The sequence below is a fragment of the Macaca mulatta genome, chromosome 20, assembly GCF_049350105.2.
Source record: "Macaca mulatta isolate MMU2019108-1 chromosome 20, T2T-MMU8v2.0, whole genome shotgun sequence".
Taxonomy (NCBI): Eukaryota; Metazoa; Chordata; class Mammalia; order Primates; family Cercopithecidae; genus Macaca; species Macaca mulatta.
In genome coordinates this window covers 18,842,730-18,866,653 of record NC_133425.1, presented here as the reverse complement: position 1 = coordinate 18,866,653, position 23,924 = coordinate 18,842,730, and the positions used below count along the sequence as shown (strand labels likewise).

At 39.7% G+C, this 23,924-nt stretch overlaps 1 protein-coding gene and 1 long non-coding RNA gene across 5 annotated transcripts in view; one reads left to right on the top strand and one right to left on the bottom strand.

Moving 5' to 3' along the window:
• SMG1 (SMG1 nonsense mediated mRNA decay associated PI3K related kinase) overlaps positions 1-21,087 on the top strand; it is a 111,566-nt gene extending 90,479 nt beyond the window's left edge. For 3 of the 4 annotated variants that reach the window (XM_015125715.3, XM_077986350.1, XM_077986351.1), the window contains 12 exons: positions 2,524-2,674; positions 2,778-2,967; positions 3,139-3,608; positions 4,732-4,869; positions 6,995-7,147; positions 9,210-9,389; positions 10,154-10,381; positions 11,347-11,558; positions 11,718-11,824; positions 13,475-13,654; positions 13,735-13,841; positions 16,309-21,087. In XM_015125715.3, coding sequence (XP_014981201.1) covers positions 2,524-2,674; positions 2,778-2,967; positions 3,139-3,608; positions 4,732-4,869; positions 6,995-7,147; positions 9,210-9,389; positions 10,154-10,381; positions 11,347-11,558; positions 11,718-11,824; positions 13,475-13,654; positions 13,735-13,841; positions 16,309-16,386 — 2,194 coding nt within the window. In that variant the 3' untranslated portion in view covers positions 16,387-21,087. The remainder of the gene's footprint in view (positions 1-2,523; positions 2,675-2,777; positions 2,968-3,138; positions 3,609-4,731; positions 4,870-6,994; positions 7,148-9,209; positions 9,390-10,153; positions 10,382-11,346; positions 11,559-11,717; positions 11,825-13,474; positions 13,655-13,734; positions 13,842-16,308) is intronic. The other variant, XM_077986349.1, reaches the window with a different exon arrangement.
• On the bottom strand, positions 15,229-23,822 carry LOC144338077 (uncharacterized). Its single transcript, XR_013411848.1, has 2 exons — positions 23,139-23,822; positions 15,229-15,896 (listed from the first exon to the last, which is right to left on the bottom strand). It is a non-coding gene; the product is annotated as an uncharacterized LOC144338077 (long non-coding RNA).
• Positions 23,823-23,924: the final 102 nt, after the last annotated feature.

Sequence of the window (23,924 nt, the reverse complement as noted above, 5' to 3'; positions counted from 1 at the left end):
ACTTTTAGTTTTTAGAGCAGGTATAATTACTTATAAATGCTCATACACATATCTTTTTAAAACTTTTTTATTTTGAAATGATTATACATCACAAGAAGTTGCTTTAAAAAAAAGTGCAGGCAGGTATTGTGCATGCTTCATCCTTCCTTCAATGTTAGTATCTATAGCAATACTATGAAACCGACAATGATATAGTCCACACTGCTTACTCAGATTTCACTAGTTATATACGCACTCACTTAGTGTGTGTGTGCGTGTGTGCAAGTGTATACTTCAGTCACATAGATACATATATCCTTTTAGTGCTTGTGGTTACATACATGTACATACACACAGGCAAACATGATATTTTTTAAGCCATCTTGTAGAACCCTGTGGAGGCACCTGAGACAGTTTATTTAGCTAACAGAGTATACACCTCATTTCAGGTGAATACTTTTAAATTAGTTTAAATATTATAAGTTTGTTTTAGCTAATTGAATATAGTATTTTTCGTCTTAGTCCAGAAAAGCAATCTGACTTTGAAATCTGTAGAGTTTGGGCAGTTCCTCCAGGCATGCATTGTATGCAGAGCTAAGCCCTAAGCTCCTTTGTCCCTAGTGATTCAGGGCCTCTTTGGCATTCCAATGTCTAATTCACAAAAAAAGTATAATTGAGAGAGCAGAAATGAATTGTAGCACCGTTTCCTCCCATGGGAAATTTCAAAGATACAAGAAAGTAGAGAGAATAGATTTCTAATGAACCCCATGTCACCACCTTTGGTAATTATCTGCACTGGGTTAGTCTGGTTTAAATTTACTATCCTAGTTATTTTGAAGCAAATATTTTTTTAATTCTTAAATATTAATAATGCAAGAAGTATATATATGTGTGTGTATGTATGTGTGTGTGTGTGTATATATATATATATGATCTTATTTTTCTTGACTGTGGTGTCATTATTTCACGAAAAAAGTAGCAATAATTCCTTAATGTTAATTATCCTGCATTCAGAAATTTCCTATTTCTCATGTTTCTTTGGAGTGGTTATATTCATAGAATAAGAAATATATACATATATATTCATAAATATATATTCATATATATATATATTTTTTGAGATGGAGTCTTGCTATGTTGCTAGGCTGGAGTGCAATGGTGCGATCTCAGCTCACTGCAGCCTCCACCTCCTGGGTTCAAGAGATTCTCCTGTCTCAGCCTCCCGAGTAGCTGGGACTGTAGGCGTACTCCACCTTGCCCAGCTAGAAAAAGTGTAATCATTAATAGCATAAACAAATATTAGCTAAGTAGCGATTTAGATTATTTGTAGAACAGCTTTATCATATAATTTTTAGCAGTATTTAAAAAGTTAAATGCTAGATCTGTACATCTTGTTTTGCACTGAATTTCAGACTTCATTTTCTCTCTCTTAATATCCTATCTGGATTCGCCTTATCCTCATACAGAGGAATGTTTACCTAAATGTGTACTTTGGGTAACAAGCTTTGTGCCTGGATCTATGGCAGCCTGTCTGTGCCTTGTTTCAGAGAAGCTTTTTTTGGGTAATCTCAAGGAAAATCTCATACCATCTTACAGCAATTTTTCCATTAGACATTTATCTGGTAGCTTAACATTTTTAATTCTCTTAAAAATTCTTAATAGTTCCAGTCATCTGGAATGATTTCTGTGTGTGTGTGTGTGTGTGTGTGTGTGTGGTAAGATATAGTGCCCGAATACTTAAGCACTATATAAGTCTTAATGGTAATGTGAGGGGTGAATTTCTGAAGACCTTACATTCAAAATGTGCATAAAAACCAAGTATACCCAAAACAGCAAGTAGAGTTTGTTGTATCGTATCTTACAGTAGTATTGTGAACATACTTGACAATTTACTAGGTCCACCAGCTTTAGAATGGTGTGATTTCTGACATTTTCAATATGGGATTTTACATTATTTCATATTTTGTGTGTAAAAGTGAGACTAATCACTCAAGTTTGCATAAAATTTAATCACATAACAGTCATTAATAATGAATTGGAATCATTGAAATCCTATTGTGGTTGACATGAAATACCATTTTATCATCATAACACTCCTGTTTTTTTGAGATGGAGTTTCGCTCTTGTTGCCCAGACTGGAGTGTAATGGCGCGATCTTGGCTCACAGCAACCTCCACCTCCTAGGTTGAAGTGATTCTCCTGCCTCAGCCTCCCAAGTAGCTGGGATTACAGGTGCCCACCACCACACCCGGCTGATTTTTTTGTAGTTTTAGTAGAGACGGGGTTTCTCCATGTTGGCCGGGGTTTCTCCATGTTGGCCAGGCTGGTCTCGAACTCCTGATCTCAGGTGTTCCGGCCACCTAGGCCTCCCAAAGTGCTGGGATTACAGGCGTGAGCCACTGCACCCGGCTTAATAACACTTCTTCTTAATGCCAGAAGGCTTTCTAGAGTTCGCATGCAGCTGTGAGATGTACTGACTTTTTATGTTCCTACCAAAGGCATTACTTTTCAGCGAAGGTTTTAACTCCCTTTGTTTTCCTGTAGACTACTACATGCTCAGTATGGTGAATTAATCCAACCAAGAAATGGTTCAGTTGAAGAAACACCCAAAATGTCAGCTGGCCAGATGCTTTTAGTAGCATTCGATGGCATGTTTGCTCAAGTTGAAACTGCTTTCGGCTTATTAGTTGAAAAGGTAAATGTGGACTTGGATTTAAAAATAATGCAAGTGCCATAAAGTAGTTGTTCAGTTGTGTGAAGAGTGGGGAAATGAACTTTGTTTTCTTTCATTTACATAGTTGAACAAGATGGAAATTCCTATAGCTTGGCGAAAGATTGACATCATAAGGGAAGCCAGGAGTACTCAAGTTAATTTTTTTGATGATGATAATCACCGGCAGGTGCTAGAAGAGATTTTCTTTCTAAAAAGACTACAGACGATTAAGGAGTTCTTCAGGCTCTGTGGTACCTTTTCTAAAACATTGTCAGGTAATATTCTACCTGTAAACATGCTAGCTTTAGCTATGTAGCACTATGGAAGGGGGCAGGGTAGAGTAGGCTTAATTTAATTATACATTCATGACACCTTAAATACTATAAATAAACGGCATATTACTTTTTTTCATGAAATACTTTATAAGAAATTTTTCCTTTTTGTAGGATCAAGTTCACTTGAAGATCAGAATACTGTGAATGGGCCTGTACAGATTGTCAATGTGAAAACCCTTTTCAGAAATTCTTGTTTCAGTGAAGACCAAATGGCCAAACCTATCAAGGCATTCACGGCTGACTTTGTGAGGCAGCTCTTGATAGGACTACCTAACCAAGCCCTCGGACTCACACTGTGCAGTTTTATCAGTGCTCTGGGTGTAGACATCATTGCTCAAGTAGAGGCAAAGGACTTTGGTGCCGAAAGCAAAGTTTCTGTTGATGATCTCTGTAAGAAAGCGGTGGAACATAACATCCAGATTGGGAAATTCTCTCAGTTGGTTATGAACAGGGCAACCGTGTTAGCAAGTTCTTATGACACTGCCTGGAAGAAGCATGACTTGGTGCGAAGGCTGGAAACCAGTATTTCTTCTTGTAAGACAAGCCTGCAGCGAGTTCAGCTGCATATTGCCATGTTTCAGGTAAGTTTTTTCATTATAATGTGTTTTTCCTCAAGGTAGGAAACTTGAAAAATGGGAGAAATTAATATAAAACAATACACAGAAAATTTTTTAAAACTTCCTGAACTTACGCCAACCCAGTGCAAACACACCATTGCATTTTGGCAGTTTCTTCCCAGTGATACTTGTTTCTCTTCTGTATAGTTGAGATCGTTTATCCTCTATGGTTTTGTGTCCTTAGAATTTCTTTCCATCAGGGCTGTGTGATAAGCATGATCTGTATTAAATACTGCTTTTTTTTTTTTTTTTGAGGCAGAGTTTTGCTCTTGTTGCCCAGACTGGAGTACAATGGCGTGATTTTGGCTCATCGCAGCCTCCACCTCCTGGGTTCAAGCGATTCTCCTGCCTCAGCCTCCCGACTAGCTGGGATTACAGGCATGCACCACCATGCCTGGCTAATTTTGTATTTTTAGTAGAGGTGGGGTTTCTCCATGTTGGTCAGGCTGGTCTCAAACTCCCGACCTCAGGGGATCTGCCTGCCTTGGGCTCCCAAAGTGTTGGGATTACAGGTGCGAGCCACTGTGCCTGGCATAAATATAGTTTTTAATGTTGAATTCATTCATATGTAGGTGTGCTTCCCGTCTTTATTTCTAAAGTAGTTTATTTTCCTTGATGCCCTACTCATGTGATAAACAGCTTTGGGAATAAATCTGTCTTTATTTTGGAAATGGTTTTTAGAAGCCTAGTTTTGGCCTTAATTACTTAGGGGATGTATGATGTATGACAGCACAGGCTTTGGGGTGAGATGGATTTGTATTCAAATCAGACTTAGGTATATAAACTTGTACTTAACTTCCTTAAGCTCTGATTTCCTTAACTGTAGTTAACATCTTCAGAATTACTATTTAAATGTTGCATGTGAGTGGTCCAAGAAATTTATTAGCTATGTTCCACCTCAAGAAGACTTTCACCTGGATGTGATTGTTTTCAGTGTGTCTTTTCTGTTACTTCTCCCTGCTTACCTCCCATTGGCTGCAGCTGGGATTTTTTCTCTTCCACCAGTCCTAGGTTGCACCTCCCTTTCCTTATTTATCGAAATGCTTTTTTCCTGCTGATTTTATTACATTTCTTTTTCTTTGAACAGTGGCAACATGAAGATCTACTTATCAATAGACCACAAGCCATGTCAGTCACACCTCCCCCACGGTCTGCTATCCTAACCAGCATGAAAAAGAAACTGCATACCCTGAGCCAAATTGAAACTTCTATTGCAACAGTTCAGGTGTGTTTTGCCAGATCTTCCTTCCAGGGCATCTTCCTTTTAGAAATAACCAACGCTACAATTGTTAGTGCTCTGTTGTTGTATGTGTCCTTGGTTTGTAAGGCAGAAGAGCATAATTTTTTTCACTTTTGCTTTTAATTTATACACACACACACACACACACACACACACATATATATATATTTTTTCTCTTTTGGAGACAAAGTCTCACTTTGTCGCCCAGGTTGGAGTGCAGTGGCACTATCTCACCTCACTGCAACCTCTGCCTCCCGGGTTCAAGCGATTCTCCTGCTTCAGCCTCTCAAGTAGCTGGGACTACAGGCGTGCACCACCATGTCCCCCTAATTTTAGGTAGATACAACGTTTCACCATGTTGGCCACGCTGGTCTCAAACTCCTGACCTCAGGTGATCTGCCCATCTTGGCCTCCCAAAGTACTGGAATTGCAGGCATGAGCTAACGCGCCCGGCCTCTATTTTTTATTTCTTACCCTCCAAGGTAACTGAGTCTTATAGTAACAGGTATATTTTGAACCAGGAGTAGAAACGTACTAAATATCTCAGGTTTTTAATGACCTTGATAATTACTGTGCCTTGATACATTAAGGAAACTGGTGATTAGAAAAACTTTGAATACTGAATTTGTTTTGTGAAATGTATATAAGTAGTTCTATTTTGTTTAATAATAGTGGTAGCTAAGAAGCATGGGCATTTCTTATGTTGTATAGATAATGGAATTTTGGGATGCCTAAGGCAGCAGAATATTTTTCTGAACTATTATATTGCCTGGATATTGAAAGCTGTATACATAATCCTTCTACTTATTTTTTTACATAAGAGAAACTTGCCTTAATGAAAGTTATATATATCTTTATATTGTCTGTCCTTTATACTTCATGTACTCAGTAGTAACTGACATTTTTCTGTTTTTGTAAATTAATAGCAGTATAAAATCAAGTATAATTCTGTGATGTTTTAAAGTTTTGTAATGAAGCTTTTTTGGAGCTCAGTCATTTGAAGATTGAAATGAGCTTTCTCTACAGTGTATTGGTCAGAGAAAAGATGTGTTTTCAACTTACAAGAATGAACTCTTCCTCTTAATGATTTTAGAGACATGGACATGCAGGAAAGTAGAGGGAGTTGGGGAGAGAAAATGTGAATGTGTCCACCTGAAATGTTGAATAAATAATCAGATAACTTTGTTACATGAAACTTTCCTTGTCATGATAATCTGGATGGATTTTTACCATTATTTTTATAAACTTGGCCAGGCATGGTGGTTCACGCCTATGAACCCAGCACTTTGGGAGGCCGAGGCGGGTGGATTCCTTGAGGCCAGGAGTTTGAGACCAGCCTGGGCAACATAGTAAAACCTTGTCTCTACAAAAAATACAAAAAATTAGTTGGGGCATAGTGGCACCCACCTCTTGTCCCAGCTGCTCAGGAGGCTGAGGTGGGAGGATGGCTTGAGCCCAGGAGGCAGAGGTTGCCGTGAGCCAAGATTGTGGCCGGGTGTGGTGGCTCACATCTGTAATCCCAGCACTTTGGGAGGCTGAGGTGGGTGGATCACGAGGTCAGGAGTTCAAGACCAGCCTGGCCAAGATGGCGAAATTCCGTCTCTACTAAAACTACAAAAATTAGCCAGGCGCGGTGACAAGGTGCCTGTAGTCCCAGCTACTCGGGAGGCTGAGGCAGGAGAATCGCTTGAACCCAGGTGGCAAAGGTTGCAGTGAGCGGAGATTGCACCACTGCACTCCAGCCTGGGTGACAAGAGTGAGACTCCGTCTCAAAAGAAAAAAAAAAAAAAAAAAAAAAGAGTTTGGTGTAGCAGATTTTTTATTTTTTAAAGATCATTTTATTTTAAAATGAAAGTGAAACTTCCTTCTGTACATTTTAAGATAATAAACTGAAAGCCAGTTGTTGCCTCTTTCTCCATACATGTTTGGCCTTAAATGTTCAAAGGGAAATCAAGGTTAATTCCAAAAGGTGATTGTTAAAGCTTTGTTTTCTAAATTACATATGTCCACCCTGGTTCTTTTGAATCTTTATTGTGTTATATAAAATACTCCACAGATAGGAAGTAGAGAATGTCATATACATTCACCAAGATTCTGCTGGCTTTTATAGGAGAAGCTAGCAGCACTTGAAGCAAGTATTGAACAGCGACTCAAGTGGGCAGGTGGTGCCAACCCTGCATTGGCCCCTGTACTACAAGATTTTGAAGCAACGATAGCTGAAAGAAGAAATCTTGTCCTTAAAGAGAGCCAAAGAGCAAGTCAGGTATTGTGACTTACATGCACTATCTTTGTATTCACTTACAGGATTAGATGAGTAGCCGGAAATTATATGTGGGGTTATCAGGGGAGCTTGAGAGCCCACATTTTGGTTCACAGCACCAGGAGGAGGGACTGATGGGCCTTTCAGGGCATGCCTTAAGTTGAACCTACAGCCGGTTATTTCCCTGGGCCTTTACTGCCTCCCATTTAAATGTTAATTAAATAAATTCAGCCTCTGTTGAAAAATAAAGAGGTTTTAAATTCATATTTGTTTAAGATTCTCTGGTTCTCTTTTATACAACTGAAGCAATTCAAAGATTTGGAAAGGTACTTTGAATATTATTTTTTCCACATGACAATAAAAACGTCTTAAGACCTTGTGCCCTGTCGGCCAGGCACCGTGGCTTACACCTGTAATCCCAGCACTTTGGGAGATTGAGGTGGGCGGATCACAAGGTCAGGAGTTCAAGACCAGCCTGACCAGTATGGGGAAACCCCATCTCTACTGAAAATACAAAAAAATTAGCTGGGCGTCGTGGCAGGTGCCTGTAGTCCCAGCTACTCAGGAGGCGGAGGCAGGAGAATTGCTTGAACCTGGGAGCCAGAGGTTGCAGTGATCCAAGATTGTGCCACTGAATTCCAGCCTGGGTGACAGAGCAAGACTCTGTCTCCAAAAAAAAAAAAAAAAAAAAAAAAGTCTTGTTCCCTGTCAAGAGGCTGTGGATTGGGCAGGGGGAGGACAACCAAAAAAACTGTTACGGACATTTTCGACTAAGTACAAAATTGGAGTAATACATGATACTCATATTTCATACCTGTCACCAATGCTTAATAATGCTCAACTTAAGTCCTATCTTATTTCACCCATACTCCCTAATCCTCCTTTCCATCCGTATTTAATAGAAATCCCAAATAGTACATAATTTTGTCTATAAATTTTTCAGTATATACCTATTAAGAACTATTTAAGAATGTATCATAGCTGGGCGTGGTATGTCCCTTTAGCTCTAGCTACTCAGAAGTCTGAGGCAGGCGGATGGCTTGAAGCTAGGAGTTCGAAACCAGCCTGGGCAACATAGTAAGATACTGTCTCTACAAAAAAAATTTTTTTTTTTTTTTTTTTTTTTTTGAGACGCAGTTTTGCTCTTGTTGCCCAGGCTGTAGTGCAGTGGTGTGATCTTGGCCCACTGCAACCTCTGCCTCCAGAGTTCAAGCAATTCTCTTGCCTCAGCTTCCCAAGTAGCTGGGATTACAGGCACCTGCCACCACGCCCAGCTAATTTTTTTGTATTTTTAGTGGAGACGGGGTTTCACCATGTTGGCCAGGTTGGTCTCGAACTCCTGACCTCAGGTGATCCGCTGGCCTCGGCCTCCCAAAGTGCTGGGATTATGGGTGTGAGCCACCACACCTGGCCAATAAATTTTTTTTTTTTTTTTTTTTGGCTAGGCATGGTGGCACGCACCTCTAGTCCCAGCTGGAAGACTAGCTACCTGGGAGACTAAGGCGGGAGGATTGCTTGAGCCCAGGAGTCTAAGGCTACAGTGAGCCATAGTTAAGCCACTGTACTTCAGCCTGGGCAACAGGGGAGACCCTGTCTCAAAGAAAACAAAAAACAAACAAAAAAAACTAACCACCACAATATTAATCATACCTTTAAGATGAGCTTAATATTGCCAGATAAGTTAGGCAAGAATAGAAGCAGAAGGGGAACATTCTGACAGAAGTGTCTTCTGAATTGTGGATGTAACACAAATTGCAGCTAAATATGATAACAGCTTTATTGTGAAGTAAATATTCTGTGTAAAAACAGTAAGTAATGTAGAAGATACATTTACCTAATTGTTCGTCAGTGCTTTTGGCCATCTCAGACCTAACAGTATAAATATAAATGTACGTTTATTTACAGCCTTTATAAGGTTTTGGTCTATTTCCCAAACATTTTCAGCACTAATTCTGGTCCTGAATTCTCAAAATGAGAAAGTAGTATTTTTTCGTGTTATTAATTGCCACCTCCCTTTCCCACCTTCCCCCCATCTCCTCTTGTGGTTCCATTTCTGTCTTCACAGGTCACTTTTCTCTGCAGCAATATCATTCATTTTGAAAGTTTACGAACAAGAACTGCAGAAGCCTTAAACCTGGATGCGGCGTTATTTGAACTAATCAAGCGATGTCAGCAGATGTGTTCATTTGCATCACAGTTTAACAGTTCAGTGTCTGAGTTAGAGCTTCGTTTATTACAGAGAGTGGTGAGTCTTGGTGGAAGGAAACTTGATTAAATTAAGGCTAGCGTTATACTATCAAAATCAATTTAATATATACATTCAGATTACATTTGTTGAGAATATACTGTATGTAAGAGGTTGTTATGGGGGCGGGGGGGACAGTGATGATTAAATTATTTTCTTAGCCGCCCCCCTTCCCAGAAACATATTATATATTTAAAAATATGAAAAATGAGAAAGTGTAAAGGCTCCTCAGAGCTACAACCAAAATACTATGAAAGTTTAGAATGGAGGAGAAAGACGGTATATAGCAAATGATTCTGATGCACTGAAAACATAGAGCGGGAGAAAGAGGGCTTATGGAAGATGAATGCTTGAAAGGTTAGTGAAGGCCAGAAATAGTAAGTTGGCAAATTTGACATTTATATTTGGTCAGAAAGCTTAAAGTTGTATGTTAGGAAGTTCACATTTCATCTCGAAGAGTTATTTAGAATTTAGGGACCTGGATTGCCAGTCATCTTTGTGGTTCCAAATGTATTTCTCAGGTCTTAAACTTTAAGCATTTATAACCTGTGTGATTATGCAGGGAAAGTAAAAATCTTCATCTATCTTTTTTGAGATTATTGAGATTATTGTTAAGTAACTTGTAGGTAATTAATTCATGACATAGCAATGGAGGTTCTCTTTGTGTCAGCTTGAGTTACTAATATCTTTTGATGATGATAATGAAGAAAGGACTCATTATTTCAGCTGATACTCGAAGTCAAACAAATGCTTGTTCTATTTAGGACACTGGTCTTGAACATCCTATTGGCAGCTCTGAATGGCTTTTGTCAGCACACAAACAGTTGACCCAGGATATGTCTACTCAGAGGGCAATTCAGACAGAGAAAGAGCAGCAGATAGAAACGGTCTGTGAAACAATTCAGAATCTGGTTGATAATATAAAGACTGTGCTCACTGGTCATAACCGACAGCTTGGAGATGTCAAACATCTCTTGAAAGCTATGGCTAAGGTAAGACTAATACCATGAACACACATTTCCTGTCCCTCTTTTATAAAATTTACTAGTTTTATTTATAGGAAAGGCAGTGACATTTTGTAAATAACAATTTATCTCATCGCATCTTCCAATTTATTTGTAACTGAGTTAACTTGTGTTTTCATCAACTATTTTTTTAAAACTAGTAGTAGTAGTTGGAATTTCATACAGAGAGAAACTAAGGCTTAAATAGATTCCTTTATTGTGATATAACTTGTAATAAAACCAAGATATGAACGTAGTTTGAGAATTCAGATATCCAGCCTTTTTCTTAGCTATACCAACAAACCCATACAGTTCGCCTCCAAAATGAATGAAATGTTGTCTCTTCCCTCCAGTGTTGTACATAGTCTAGTTAGTAAGAAAACTAAGCCTCCAGAAAAGGCTATTACTTCATTATTACAAACAGTAAATAATTTAATTTTAGAATTTACTTTTACTTTGAATTTTTATTTGATGGTGGAAACGAAGTTCCTATAAAAATGGAGTTGAACTATAATAAGCAGTTTAAGGCCGGGCGCGGTGGCTCAAGCCTGTAATCCCAGCACTTTGGGAGGCTGAGACGGGCGGATCACGAGGTCAGGAGATCGAGACCATCCTGGCTAACACCGTGAAACCCCGTCTCTACTAAAAAATACAAAAAACTAGCCGGGCGAAGTGGCGGGTGCCTGTAGTCCCAGCTACTTGGGAGGCTGAGGCAGGAGAATGGCGTGAACCTGAGAGGAGGAGCTTGCAGTGAGCCGAGATCCGGCCACTGCACTCCAGCCTGGGTGACAGAGCAAGACTCCGTCTCAAAAAAAAAAAAAAAAAAAAAAAAAAAAAAAGCAGTTTAAACACACTCATATTTGAAACACTTGCTACTTCTTAATCACTAGATGACTGTCTTGAGAGTAATTACTGATACTAAAACTATTTTTCTTAATCATTATCAATTCTAGGATGAAGAAGCTGCTCTGGCGGATGGTGAAGATGTTCCCTATGAGAACAGTGTTAGGCAGTTTTTGGGTGAATATAAATCATGGCAAGACAACATTCAAACAGTTCTGTTTACATTAGTCCAGGCTATGGGTCAGGTTCGAAGTCAAGAACATGTTGAAATGCTCCAGGAAATCACTCCCACCTTGAAAGAACTGAAAACACAAAGTCAGAGGTAAGAATGCCTTCTGGTCAAAATTTATAAAACATAAGTACAAAACTAATGGTATAGTAAGTTTATCTCTTGATTTAATTTTTCAGTTTTGCTCATATTTTTATAAGTAGTTATCAGGTAAAACATTTCATAAATAAGCCATTTTATTTTGTATTTCAGTATCTATAATAATTTAGTGAGTTTTGCATCACCCTTAGTCACCGATGCAACAAATGAATGTTCGAGTCCAACGTCATCTGCTACTTATCAGCCATCCTTTGCTGCAGGTAGGAGAAGAGTCCTGAGTCTTGATCTCTTAATAATGTTACACATAGATGCTAAGATGTTTAATTATACATAGCTGTCTAATATTAAACACTTAAGGCCTGTCATTCTGTAATCTTAAACTGAACAGATTGTAGCTTATCCTTAAAAATACTCATGTGAGCCAGGCATGATGGCTCACACCTATAATCCCCCCAGCTACTTGAAGGCCAAGGTGGGAGGATTGCCTAAGGCCAGGAGTTCAAGACCCTGTCTCTTTAAAAATAAATAAACAAACAGCTATTAAAAAAAAAAAAGGCTGGGCGAGGTGGCTCACACCTCTTATCCCAGCACTTTGGGAGGCTGAGGCAGGTGGATCACCTAAGATCAGGTGTTCAAGACCAACCTGACCAACATGATGAAACCTTGTCTCTGCTAAAAATACAAAAAAAATTAGCTGGGTGTGGTGCCAGATGCTTGCAGTCCCAGCTACTCAGGAGGCTGAGACAGGAGAATTGTTTGAACCTGGGAAGCAGAGGTTGCAGTGAGCCTAGATCACGTCACTATACTCCAGCCTGGGTGACAGAACAAGACTCTGTCTCAAAAAAATGAAACAACTTGTGAGACACTAAAAATGCTTTGCATTTGAGTAGTTTTCTTTAAAAAAAAAATTTTTTTTTTTTTTAAAAAAGACGGAGTCTCAAAACTCACTGTGGCCCAGGCTGGAGTGCAGTGGCACAATTGTGGCTCTCTGCAACGTCCACCCCCCAGTTTTAAGCGATTCTCCTGCCTCAGCTTCCTGAATAGCTTGGATTACAGGTGCCTGCTACTTGGCTAAAAATTTTTTTATGATTTTAAAATATGTATCTGTTAGAGAAACTTAGGAAAATACTTAATACAACTGAAAAATTTGTAGTTTCATTCCAAATAGAGGCAAAAACCACTCTGCATTTGTTGATTTACTTCACTGTGCATATGCACACCTACACGAACACATTGGGATGATTATGCAAGTGCAATTGTTGTTGCCTTTTTCCAGTTAATAATTTTTCAGTCATTAAATAATCTTTTAAAAAATGACTTAATGGCCAATTTATTTTTATTTTATTTATTTTTATTGTTTTTTGTTTGTTTTTTGTTTTTGTTTTGAGATGAGTCTCACTCTGTCGCCCAGGTTGGAGTGCAGTGGCGCAATCTCAGCTCGCTGCAACTTCCGCCTTCTGGGTTCAGGAGATTCTCCTGCCTCAGCCTCCCAAGTAGCTAGAATTACAGGAACCTGCCACCATGCCCCGCTAATTTTTGTATTTTTATAGAGACAGGATTTTGCCATGTTGGGTAGGCTGGTCTCAAACTTCTGAACTCAACTGATCCGCCCACCTCGGCCTCCCAAAGTGCTGGGATTACAGGCGTGAGCCACCATGCCCAGCTGATATTTATGGTTTTTGATGCCCCAAACCTAGTAAACGTAATTGTACAAATTCATACCTGAATGTCTGACTGGTTTTAGGCTATATTTTTAGGAAGACAATTGCTATGTCAAAGGATAAGGATTTATAGTTGATTATTTAATTTGGGGTATTAAAATACACTACCACCTATCCCATGCTTGCTCCACCCTGCCCCCTCCGTGTTTTGTTTACATGTAAATTGAGCCACCAACTTTTTCTCTGTAGCAGTCCGGAGTAACACTGGCCAGAAGACTCAGCCTGATGTCATGTCACAGAATGCTAGGAAGCTGATCCAGAAAAATCTTGCCACATCAGCTGATACTCCACCAAGCACCGTTCCAGGAACTGGCAAGAGTGTTGCTTGTAGTCCTAAAAAGGCAGTCAGAGACCCTAAAACTGGGAAAGGTAATTAGTTAGAATAAAGATGCCTTAAATTTTTATATAAAATGACGGTTTGACTTACGTATGTTTTTGTTGCTTCATAGCGGTGCAAGAGAGAAACTCCTATGCAGTGAGTGTGTGGAAGAGAGTGAAAGCCAAGTTAGAGGGCCGAGATGTTGATCCGAATAGGAGGATGTCAGTTGCTGAACAGGTGACTGTGTTTTAAACTTGGGCTACACATTTTAATGCTGCTGGAAAAGTAGAGGTGTATAAAGATGCCTCTCATCGATTTCCTTAGTGGTTCATCAAGGAACTTAAATGTGTTTTCAGGATTCAGAAGATTTTGAGTAACACAGCTCTGGCGTTGTCCAGTAGTCACCATTTTGCTCTGACCCTTCCTTGTGAGCACTTTCCTTTCCCCTAGCCCTGTTTTAACCCAAATATAAGTCTGATCCTCCTCCACCGGACTACAATTAGTTTCCATTTAAAGAAAACTGTTGAAGGTTTCAAATGCAATGCCAAGGATGCTTTGGGTTGCAGGTGTAGTATGAGTGGAGCATCCCTAATTAGAAAATCAGATGCTCCCAATCTGAAACATTTTGAGTGTTGACATGATGCCATAAGTGGAAAATTCCATGCCTGACCTTGTGATGGATCCCAGTAGTGCAAATCTAATCAGAACCTGTTTCATGCACAAAATTACTGAAAATGTGTAAAATTACCTTCAGGCTATGTGAATAATAAGGCATAAGTGGATTCCGTGTATAGACTTGCATCCCACCCCCAAGTTCCTTATTGTATGCATGCATATATTCCAAAATCTCAAAGAATCCAAAATCTAAAACTACAGGTCCCGAGCATTTTGGATAAGGGATACTCAACCTGTATTTGTAAAGCATCTTTGGGTATCGGGACATTTGTCTGAAGTCATTACTCTGAAATGTTTTCATCAGTGTTACTAATATTGAATATATAAATTTGAGAATAAAGCTACAGAAAAGTTGTAGGAAGGCCCATAAACGTTTTACCTAGACTCACCAGTTAACAATTTCCCATGTTTCATTGTTCTGTGTGTGTGTGCACACACAGTTTTTCTGAACAATTTGAGGGTTCTTTGCAGACATCTTAACACTTCATGCCTAAACTTCACTATGTGTCTCTTGAACAAAATACTATAATACTGTAACTACTATGTAATTGTCAACTCAGGAAACTTAACATTGATGTAATACTATTATCTAACATTCAATCCACATTCAGATTTCTCCAATTATCTCAAAATATTCTTTATTGCTTATTCCTCCTCTCTGAACCCCCTCTTTCCCCCACCTTCAGGATCTAGTCAAGGATCATCATGCATTTTGCATATAGATAGATGGTCCTCCCCTTATGATGGAGTGACATCCCAATAAATCCATCATAAGTCTAAAATGCATTTAATACCCTGATAAACCCATGGTGAAGTAAAAAAAAAAAAAAAAAAAAAAGGTCATTTGAACCCACTGTGAGTCAGGGACTGTCTATCCTTGTCCTACTTCTTGATCTGCTTTAATATCTAGAACAGTTCCTGAGCCTTTCCCTCTTCCCTTCCCTTGATATTTTTGGTTTGTCTAGATTAGCTGGTTTACAGAATGTGCCTCTGTTTATATTTGTCTGATATTTTCCTCATAATTCATTCAAGATTTTTTTGGAAGGAATACAACATTGGTGATGTTTCTTTCTCAGTATTTTACATCAAGAGACATATGTCAATTTGTGCCATCTTTGGTGGTGATAAGTTAGATCATATGGTCAAGAGAGGTATCCTCTTGTTGTCTTCATTATAAATGTACATTTTTTTCCTGTGGGATAAAAATTAAGAGACTGAGTATCTTGTTTGATGGTTTGGCATCTGTAATTCAATTTTAACATCAGCAAGGAATTTTTTTTCTTTTTTCTTTTAAACACTGTTACGTTCTTGTATAGGACCTAGACTTAAACTCTTCTTGGGCAAGGATTTTTTTTTTTTTTTTTTTTTTTGAGACGGAGTCTCGCTCTGTCGCCCAGGCTAGAGTGCAGTGGCGCAATCTCGGCTCACTGCAAGCTCCACCTCCCGGGTTCACGCCATTCTCCTGCCTCAGCCTGCCGAGTAGCTGTGACTATAGGTGCCCGCCACCACGCCCGGCTAATTTTTTGTATTTTTAATAGAGATGGGGTTTCACTGTGTTTGCCAGGGTGGTCTCGATCTCCTGACCTTGTGATCCGCCCTCCTCGGCCTCTCAAAGTGCTGGGATTACAGGCGTGAGCCACCGCGCCCAGCCCTTTTTTTTTTTTTTTTTTTTTTTTTTTTTTTTTTTTTTTTTAAAGAAACCGTTTTGTCAAGTTTGTCAAAAATCATGAAAGATGTTCTGAGTTAGGGATATTTTTACTTCATAAACATTCTGGTAGGTTAATGGATTGTGTGCTTTTCATATCTTTGTAACTGTCTTAGCTCTCTTTTTAAAGTATACTTGGCTATTGTGCTTTTTATTCTGGTAGTTATTAAATTTTATATGAAAATTCAGGGGCTTACAGGAGCAGGGTAAGTATAGGGAATCCTTTGCACGTAACTTTTGGTATAATTTGTCTGCTGATTATAATTCAGCAGACAATTGAAAAGCTTTAAATGACTTTACATACTATCCTGCCTATTTTTACAGGTTGACTATGTCATTAAGGAAGCAACTAATCTAGATAACTTGGCTCAGCTGTATGAAGGTTGGACAGCCTGGGTGTGAATGGCAAGTCAGTAGATGAGTCTGGTTAAGCGAGGTCAGACATCCACCAGAATCAACTCAGCCTCAGGCATCCAAAGCCACACCACAGTCGGTGGTGATGCAACTGGGGGCTTACTCTGAGGAAACCTAGGAAATCTCGGTGCACTAGGAAGTGAATCCTGCAGGACAGCTGCACTCAGGGATACGCCCAACACCATGGCCTGCAACCCCAGGGTCAAGGGTGAAGGAAAGCAAGCTCACCGCCTGAACACGGAGATTGTCTTTCTGCCACAGAACAGCAGCAAACGTGTCAGGAGGTTAGCTGCAGAAAGAAATCGGGATGCCGCGGAGCACAGAGTGATTTGGAACTCCATTCCACCTGACCCTGTGTGTACAATCCAGGAAAAAAACAAACCCCGCTCAGAAACAGAGAAAACTGGGGTCGCGAAGAAATCACAGCCAAGGAAGATTTGATGCATTCAGATTCTTGTGTAACACTTGTTGCTTGGCAACAGTACTGGTTGGATTGACCAGTAAGTACAAAAAGGCTAAAGGCTATGCGATATGAATTTCAGAAATGGACTGAAAATGGAGAGCTATGTAACAGATACACTACAGTGGAAGAACTTCTGAAATGAAGGGAAAAAAACCACCCCATCGTTTCCTACTCCTCCCCACCACTTACCCATTCCCCCTTTACCTAATCTAGTAGATTAGCCATCTTTCAAATTCACTTTTATTTCAATCCTTATATTTCATATACTTTCGTCACGATGCTGTTAACAACTTCTGATAACATGGAAAATTCAAGGATTGTTTAAAGGTCTGATGATCACACACAAAATGTAATTCTGGTTGTTTAAGTCATTTCTGTGATTCTATCATGTACAGTTTCCAGAATTGTCACTGTGCATTCAAAAGTAATGAATCTAACAGACATTTGATTTAATGTATGCTCCCTTTTGCTTATAGTGTGCATTTTTTTTGGAGGTCATTCAAATTTTCCCTCTTCTGTGATAGCTGTAGTTTCTTTCATAGAAAGTAGCTAATCCAGTGTAATCTTTTACCTTTTTAAAAACCAGGATAGAGTATCTATTAGAGTTTTACATTGTCGATGATAGATTAACAATAAAGTGATGTTCTGGTGGAGGTAGACTGAAATTTTTTTAAATTCATTTTTTTCATTTGATGCTTTTAATTTACACTTGGTAAATTAAAAGTTCTTTAGTTTACTTGGCATTTTAGGACATGTACATGAAACAGTGAAAATGAGATCCACCAACATCTTTTATTAAGTTCAGTTATTAGTCTGTGAAGTGCTTTACTTTTTGCACAATTTTAATAGCTTGCCATTCAGTAATACATTATAGTGAATTCATGATCAAGGTTTCCTTAAATTTAGCGTTGCATTTCAGTACTGACTGTGTAAGCTAAATTGCTGATCCAAAATAAAAACCCAGACTAGAATAGGGTTCTTAAAATCAAGTATCAACACAAAAGAGAACACAATTAAAATCTTAATTGTTGGCTGGGCACAGTGGCTCATGCCTGTAATCCCAGCACTTTGGGAGGCCGAGGTGGGAGGATCACGAGGTTAGGAGATTGAAACCATCCTGGCTAACACGGTGAAACCCTGTCTCTACTAAAAATACAAAAAAATTAGCCAGGCGTGGTGGTGGGCGCCTGTAGTCCCAGCTACTTGGGAGGCTGAGGCAGGAGAATGGCGTGAACCCAGGAGGCGGAGCTTGCAGTGAGCCAAGATTGTGCCACTGCACTCCAGTCTGGGCGACAGAATGAGACTCTGTGACAAAAATAAATAAATAAAAATAATCTTGTCTGAGTACATTTTCCCTGCATTTTAGAGATTAGGACAGTGGTCACTTTTTAGTTGCCAGTCTTCACAGACAAACTTGAGAGGTATTAAGGAAAAAATTCCACATAGCTCTGGGCCTTTTCTGTATTCTGATTGCCACATTAATCGATAATCTTTAAGTACCCATGAAAGAACGTGTTTTAGTATCAGTGCTTTCTTGATACTTTAGCAAGTATTGTAGGCAGGGTGGATTTTTTGAAATACCCATGTGTCCAATAGCAAGTTAAGGAACCTAGCGCATCAAATTTTGTTTTCTTCATTCATTTGGAACCTTATTTTCACAAAACAACCTAGCTGGAATAATAATGCCATATTGTATTTTGCATGCTGCTTTATTTTCTAGAGGCTCTGGGAGCAAATTACATTCATCACATTACCTCTGCTCTCTCAAGATTAAAGTCTTTCAGCAACATTCTTTATTGTCATCATAAGGAAAAACTTTTATCGCAGTGATAAAATCAGTTCACATTAGTTTAGCACTATAGATAGCATTCAGAAATTGCTCTCTCTTTGGTAAAGAAGATAAACAGGTTAATTTTATTGCCTGTGTTTTCAGGCTTCAGAGGTACCTGGCACCTTACTCAAGCAAAAACAAAAAACAGTTTTACTTCAAAAGCATGTGCCTCTGGTAAATTATCTATCACTTTTGTTTTAAACTGGTCCCTCCAAGAATAATGTGGCATACACAGTGGGTTTGGTTGTAAGGCAGATGTAATAGATGACTTCAAAAGCCTGCTCCTTACTGCACTCTGGACCAAGACCCTGGTCTGTATCGTTTGGCTTCCTCTGTTAAGTCATTCTACAAGGTGACTTGCCATTTGAACTTTTTAAGAGACCTCAGCAGTTAGACTGAGAAAAGTTAGAGTGCTGTCGTTATGAAGTCATACATTTTTGATAACACAAAATACCAATACCTGTGGAAAACCAGGGACCCTCTCCTATTTTTCTCTCTCTCCTGCCTCCCCCTTTCCCTCCATTCCTCTGTCCCCTCCCCCCTCTTCCCCACTGTCTTTAAGAATCAGGGGGTACAGAATAACCTACAAACAACCTCTTCAGAGTACCCTTGGAAATTGAAGTTCAATCTTAAGTTTTTTGTTGTCTTTAATTTACTAGAATTGCCTAATTTTTAGTTGATTTCTCTACAGAGCTGTGGAGGCTTAGCTTGTGTAGTTATTTCTCTTTTACTGTTGCTTTGGTGTGTCTTGAAGTTGATTGATTATTTTTGGTCATTGAGTTCTTAGTGTAGTTTGCTAGATGATGATTAAGATTCTTTTGTGTTTGACACTTGTGGTGAGTTGCTTTTGAAATCTGTTGAGACTTCCATGTGAGAACTGATAATCAGGCTCTTGATCTGCTTCCCTACATTACTTTTTTAGAGCCCAAACCCCAGGTTTAGGGTGAGGGTTTGTAATACAGAGAAAAACTTCCATCACTTCTGCCCTTAACCCTTGCCTGTAAGCTTAGTAAGTAGTTTTCTTAATATTGTCCAATGTTTGGTGTTATCTGCATTGTTTTTTGTTTCTTTAATTGTGGTTGTTCTGACGTGTGAAATTTAAGGAAAGAGCCATTTTTAAAAATGCCGAGCAGGGCAATGCAAGTACAGCCAAATATTAGACTTGATGTGCAATCTTAGGTCCTTTTTAATCTGGGGTATTATAGGCAGTACTTTAAATTGAAAAGTCTTCCTGGCCTATTTTCCTCCACATTTTTGTAATTAACTCTGGGGGCTTACTTGTTTTGGCAGTACTAAAATCAAAGGAGCTGGTTCTTCTTTTCTCCCAATTATTTTCATATGAAAGCACCTACAATTAGCCTGTTAGTCCTATTCAGATACATCAAATATCAGTGAATGCTTTACTATTAGCACATTTAAGCATCTTTGTTTTACATAAAAGTAGAGTATGAAAACCAGTGTTCAATTTTATATTTTGTTGAGCTTGTAAAATGCCAGCAATTTAAAACTAGGACTTTCCTCCCCATAAGCCAAGGAGGTAGAATTACTGATGCAAGGGTTAAAGGTAGATTTTGTTTTCAATATTTGGGTAGTCTTAGATTCCTCCCACAGGGAAGAACTAGCAAGTGTCCCAAATTTTTCCAAACGTTGGGGAGGGGAAAATTCACTGTATAATGAAACCCTAAGGGTTTGTTGCACTTCCTGCTTTTTAGACCTGGTTAACAGTATCACCATCCTTATTTACAGAAGGGCAAAACTAACTCAATGATAAAAGCTTTATAAGTTCAAGGGTTGTAAAACATGACCTACTTAGGGTACTCTGCTTTCTATGGGAACTTGGCTAGACTTAGAAAAAGATGTTCGCTGCGCTAATGTAAAGTGTCATACAATTTAGTAGATTTTTGAAGATGGTAAACTTAGAATTCTGTGTTCTGAATTGCCGACTTTTAGAATGTTTTTCTTTGAAAACAGGCTAATATCTTTTTCTTTTCTTGACAAAGTTTCAGCTCTTTATTGTGTCATTTTTCTGGTTTAAATTTCCCTTATCTTTCCACCTGTAATGTCAGTGGCAACAACATCATACTTCACTTACTTGTTAATTTACTTTTTACCCTTATTCTAAGAGCAAGTTGAGTTGAACTGAATCTTCCTTGTCCTAGTAACAATGTATAAATAGTGGCTTCTCTGTACAAAAGGTTGTAATGCCTCCTGATGGATATAATTTTGTGATTGTATTTTAAAGTTGAATAAATCACACCAGCTTCCTGAAAATGTTCATAATGCATCTTTTGGAAAACAAAAATACATGCCTAATTTGTGCATATTTGCATTAACATGGCAAAGATTGTATGAAATACCTGTTTTTCAGAAAATAAAGGTTCAGTCTCAAAAGATACATCATTTAAGTTCTGAATTTATTGGTCAAAATAGATTTTGGAAAACTTGGAACCTTTTGGAACCTGGGTAGCTTGAAAAAACAAAACGACAGGGTCTCCCTATGTTGCCCAGGCTGATCTTGAACTCCTGGGCTCAAGTTACCCTCCCACTTCAGCCTCCCAAAGTGCTGGGATTACAAGCCTCAACCACTGAGCCGAGCCAAACCTAGCCTTTTTTTTTCTGAATAGCACTAATACCTCAAAAAAGACCCCTAAATTCTCAAAAAAGTAGTTATTTTACTCTCAAACTTCTGTTGTATTTTTGAAAAGCAGTAGAAATTTTACTTCAATGATATCAATGTAAATTCTTTGTATTAGGGCCCAATTTATAAAGCTTAATTTTGGCAGTATTTAAAAACAAAATTCCCATAGATCATTATTGACAGATAGGCGCATTCCTTGGAGTGTGACACCTCTGAAAAAAAATAGAAAATGTCCAGCTTGGCTTTATATCTTGGAGATTGCATTTGTTGCTGCTAGATGATGTTAGGATTTGTGTTAACTGCTTAGTCATCTGGCGCATTTCAAAAGATCACATCCTGTCTCTGTAGGACAAAAAGCTCTAAAGAAAACTACGTTAAGGGTGGGTGTTTTTTAATAATTCGACCAATCGGAAATTTAGTGAGAGACCGTATAGCAGGGCTGTGCATTTAGAAATAGGTATGGGAATACATTGTTAAGTAACAAAAAATACTAAGTGGAGAAACTGCTGCTTGAGTTGCTTCTGTTTTTTTCACCTACCTTCATTTCACAAGCTGGTGTTAACAAGTCTTAAGTTGTGCATGGAAAACTTGGGTGAAAACGAGAAGCATTCTGCAGCAAAAGCTGATTTCCCAAAAGTAGAAATGTCACTTTAAACCCTAATAACCCCATAGCCTCTCCTTTGGAAGTGGCTATTACTGTGGGTCTAGCAAGATCACACACCCAGTGCTCAACATGTTCACTGTGTGGCTGCTGATTGCCTCGATCTTTTTGTCTTTTTTTTTTTTTTTAAAGGTTTTTTGCTCTGTCGCCCAAGCTTGAGTGTAGTAGGTGCAATCATAGCTCACTGCAGCTCAATCTCCTGGGCTCAAGGGATCTCCCACGCCTCCCCTTTTGTCTTTTGTTTTTTAAGTACATGGAGAAGAACCTGCTCTTCAGACTCCATACCTTTAAAAACTCTCCAAATAGCGTCTCTGTCATCTGGCTGTATCTTGCCTATACAACTTCTTTACCCCAACATTCCAAAGTGGCACTTTATTGAACAGTCGGCCTTCCTTGCAAAGACTTTTTCAAGTGCTTCTCCCTGATCCAGATACTTCACTCCCCCTTCACCTTGAAAGACCTACAGCAAATTGACACCCTTCCATGAAATTCACAATGCGCCTGCCCTCGCCCCGCTCTCCGGGGCAGTATGCGGTCTGCAGCTAAACACTCACATTTACGACTTCCTTGAATATTTAAGAACCTGGTGGTTACTTAAGGAACATCAAAAAATAAATTTAAATTCAATGGCCGAATACAGATGACCGTAAGAGATTGGAGTTAAAACCTGTATAAAAGGATAAAAGGTTGGAAGTTAAAACTCTAGTTAATTCACCTAAAACAAACATTTGATTAGGACATTTGGCATGATTCTGTTTGTATCAAAAGATGAAAAATCGGCCGGTCGCGGTGGCTGTTGCACTACAGCCTGGGCAACAGAGCGAGGCTCTGTCTCAGAACAAACAAACAAAAAAAATCAAAGCACTTTGTTACTGCATTTGAAATCCTGGATAGAAAAGATGTAGAAGTGCCTCAACACAGTTCCTAAACTGCCTAGGAATTCCGTTGCTTGTGAGAGGGTTTACATCTTTCCTTACCATGACCTCTAATGGAAGAAAGGTCGTGTCAAGAACTATCCTTTTGACCGGGCGCAGTAGCTCACGCCTGTAATCCCAGCACTTTGGGAGGCCGAGGTGGGCGGATCTCTTGAGGTCAGGAGGTCCAGAGTAGCCTGGCCCAAATCGTGAAACCCTCTCTATTAAAATGCAAAAATTAGCCGGGCGTGGTGGCGGGCGCCTGTAATTCCAGCTACTCGGGAAGCTGACACGCGAGGATCACTTGAACCCGGGAGATGAAGGTTGCAGTGAGCAGAGATCGCGCTACTGCACTTCAGCCTGGGCAACGGAGCGAGACTCTTTCGTCTCAAAAAACAAAGAAAAAAAGAATCCTTTTGGAGAGGGGGCTTGCAGTTTAAGTAAGTTAAACATCCACGTATAATAAAGCCCCTTAGAAGGCGGTGCATTTTCACACGCTCTCAAACCAGGCCTGGGTTTTTCCTCCCAAGCTCAGGCCTTATTCCTACTGGGTAGGAGAGAAACACTGCAGCAAAATCCACACAAAGAACTCTTTTCACTTGTCCTCAAAACCTCACGGGTCGCAAATCGGGGCTAAACGGCTCAGGCGCCTGCTTAGGGCACCGGGCCGGAGGTGGAACGGATCCCAGCCGCCTCGGGGCCAGGAAGAGATAAAGTGTCGCAGGCCGGCGTCTCCGCCCTCCACCTCAGGCGGCGCAGCATCGCTCTCCGAGTAGCCCATTTTCCAGTGAGACTCCTCGGCTGCGAGAGCCGGACAAAGAGCGGCCCAAAGACACCGCAGCAGCCAGAGCGGGGGAACCACTGAGGGACCGCGCCCCCTGCAGCGGCCGTTGAACCGCTTCCTACAGCCCTGGGCGGGGCGTCGCGCAATCCCTGGGCGCTGATTGGGCACTCCGTGTCCCCTCCCCCTCGGCCCGGCGCGGCCTCTGTCTCCTTTGACCCCGATTTCAAGCCATGCG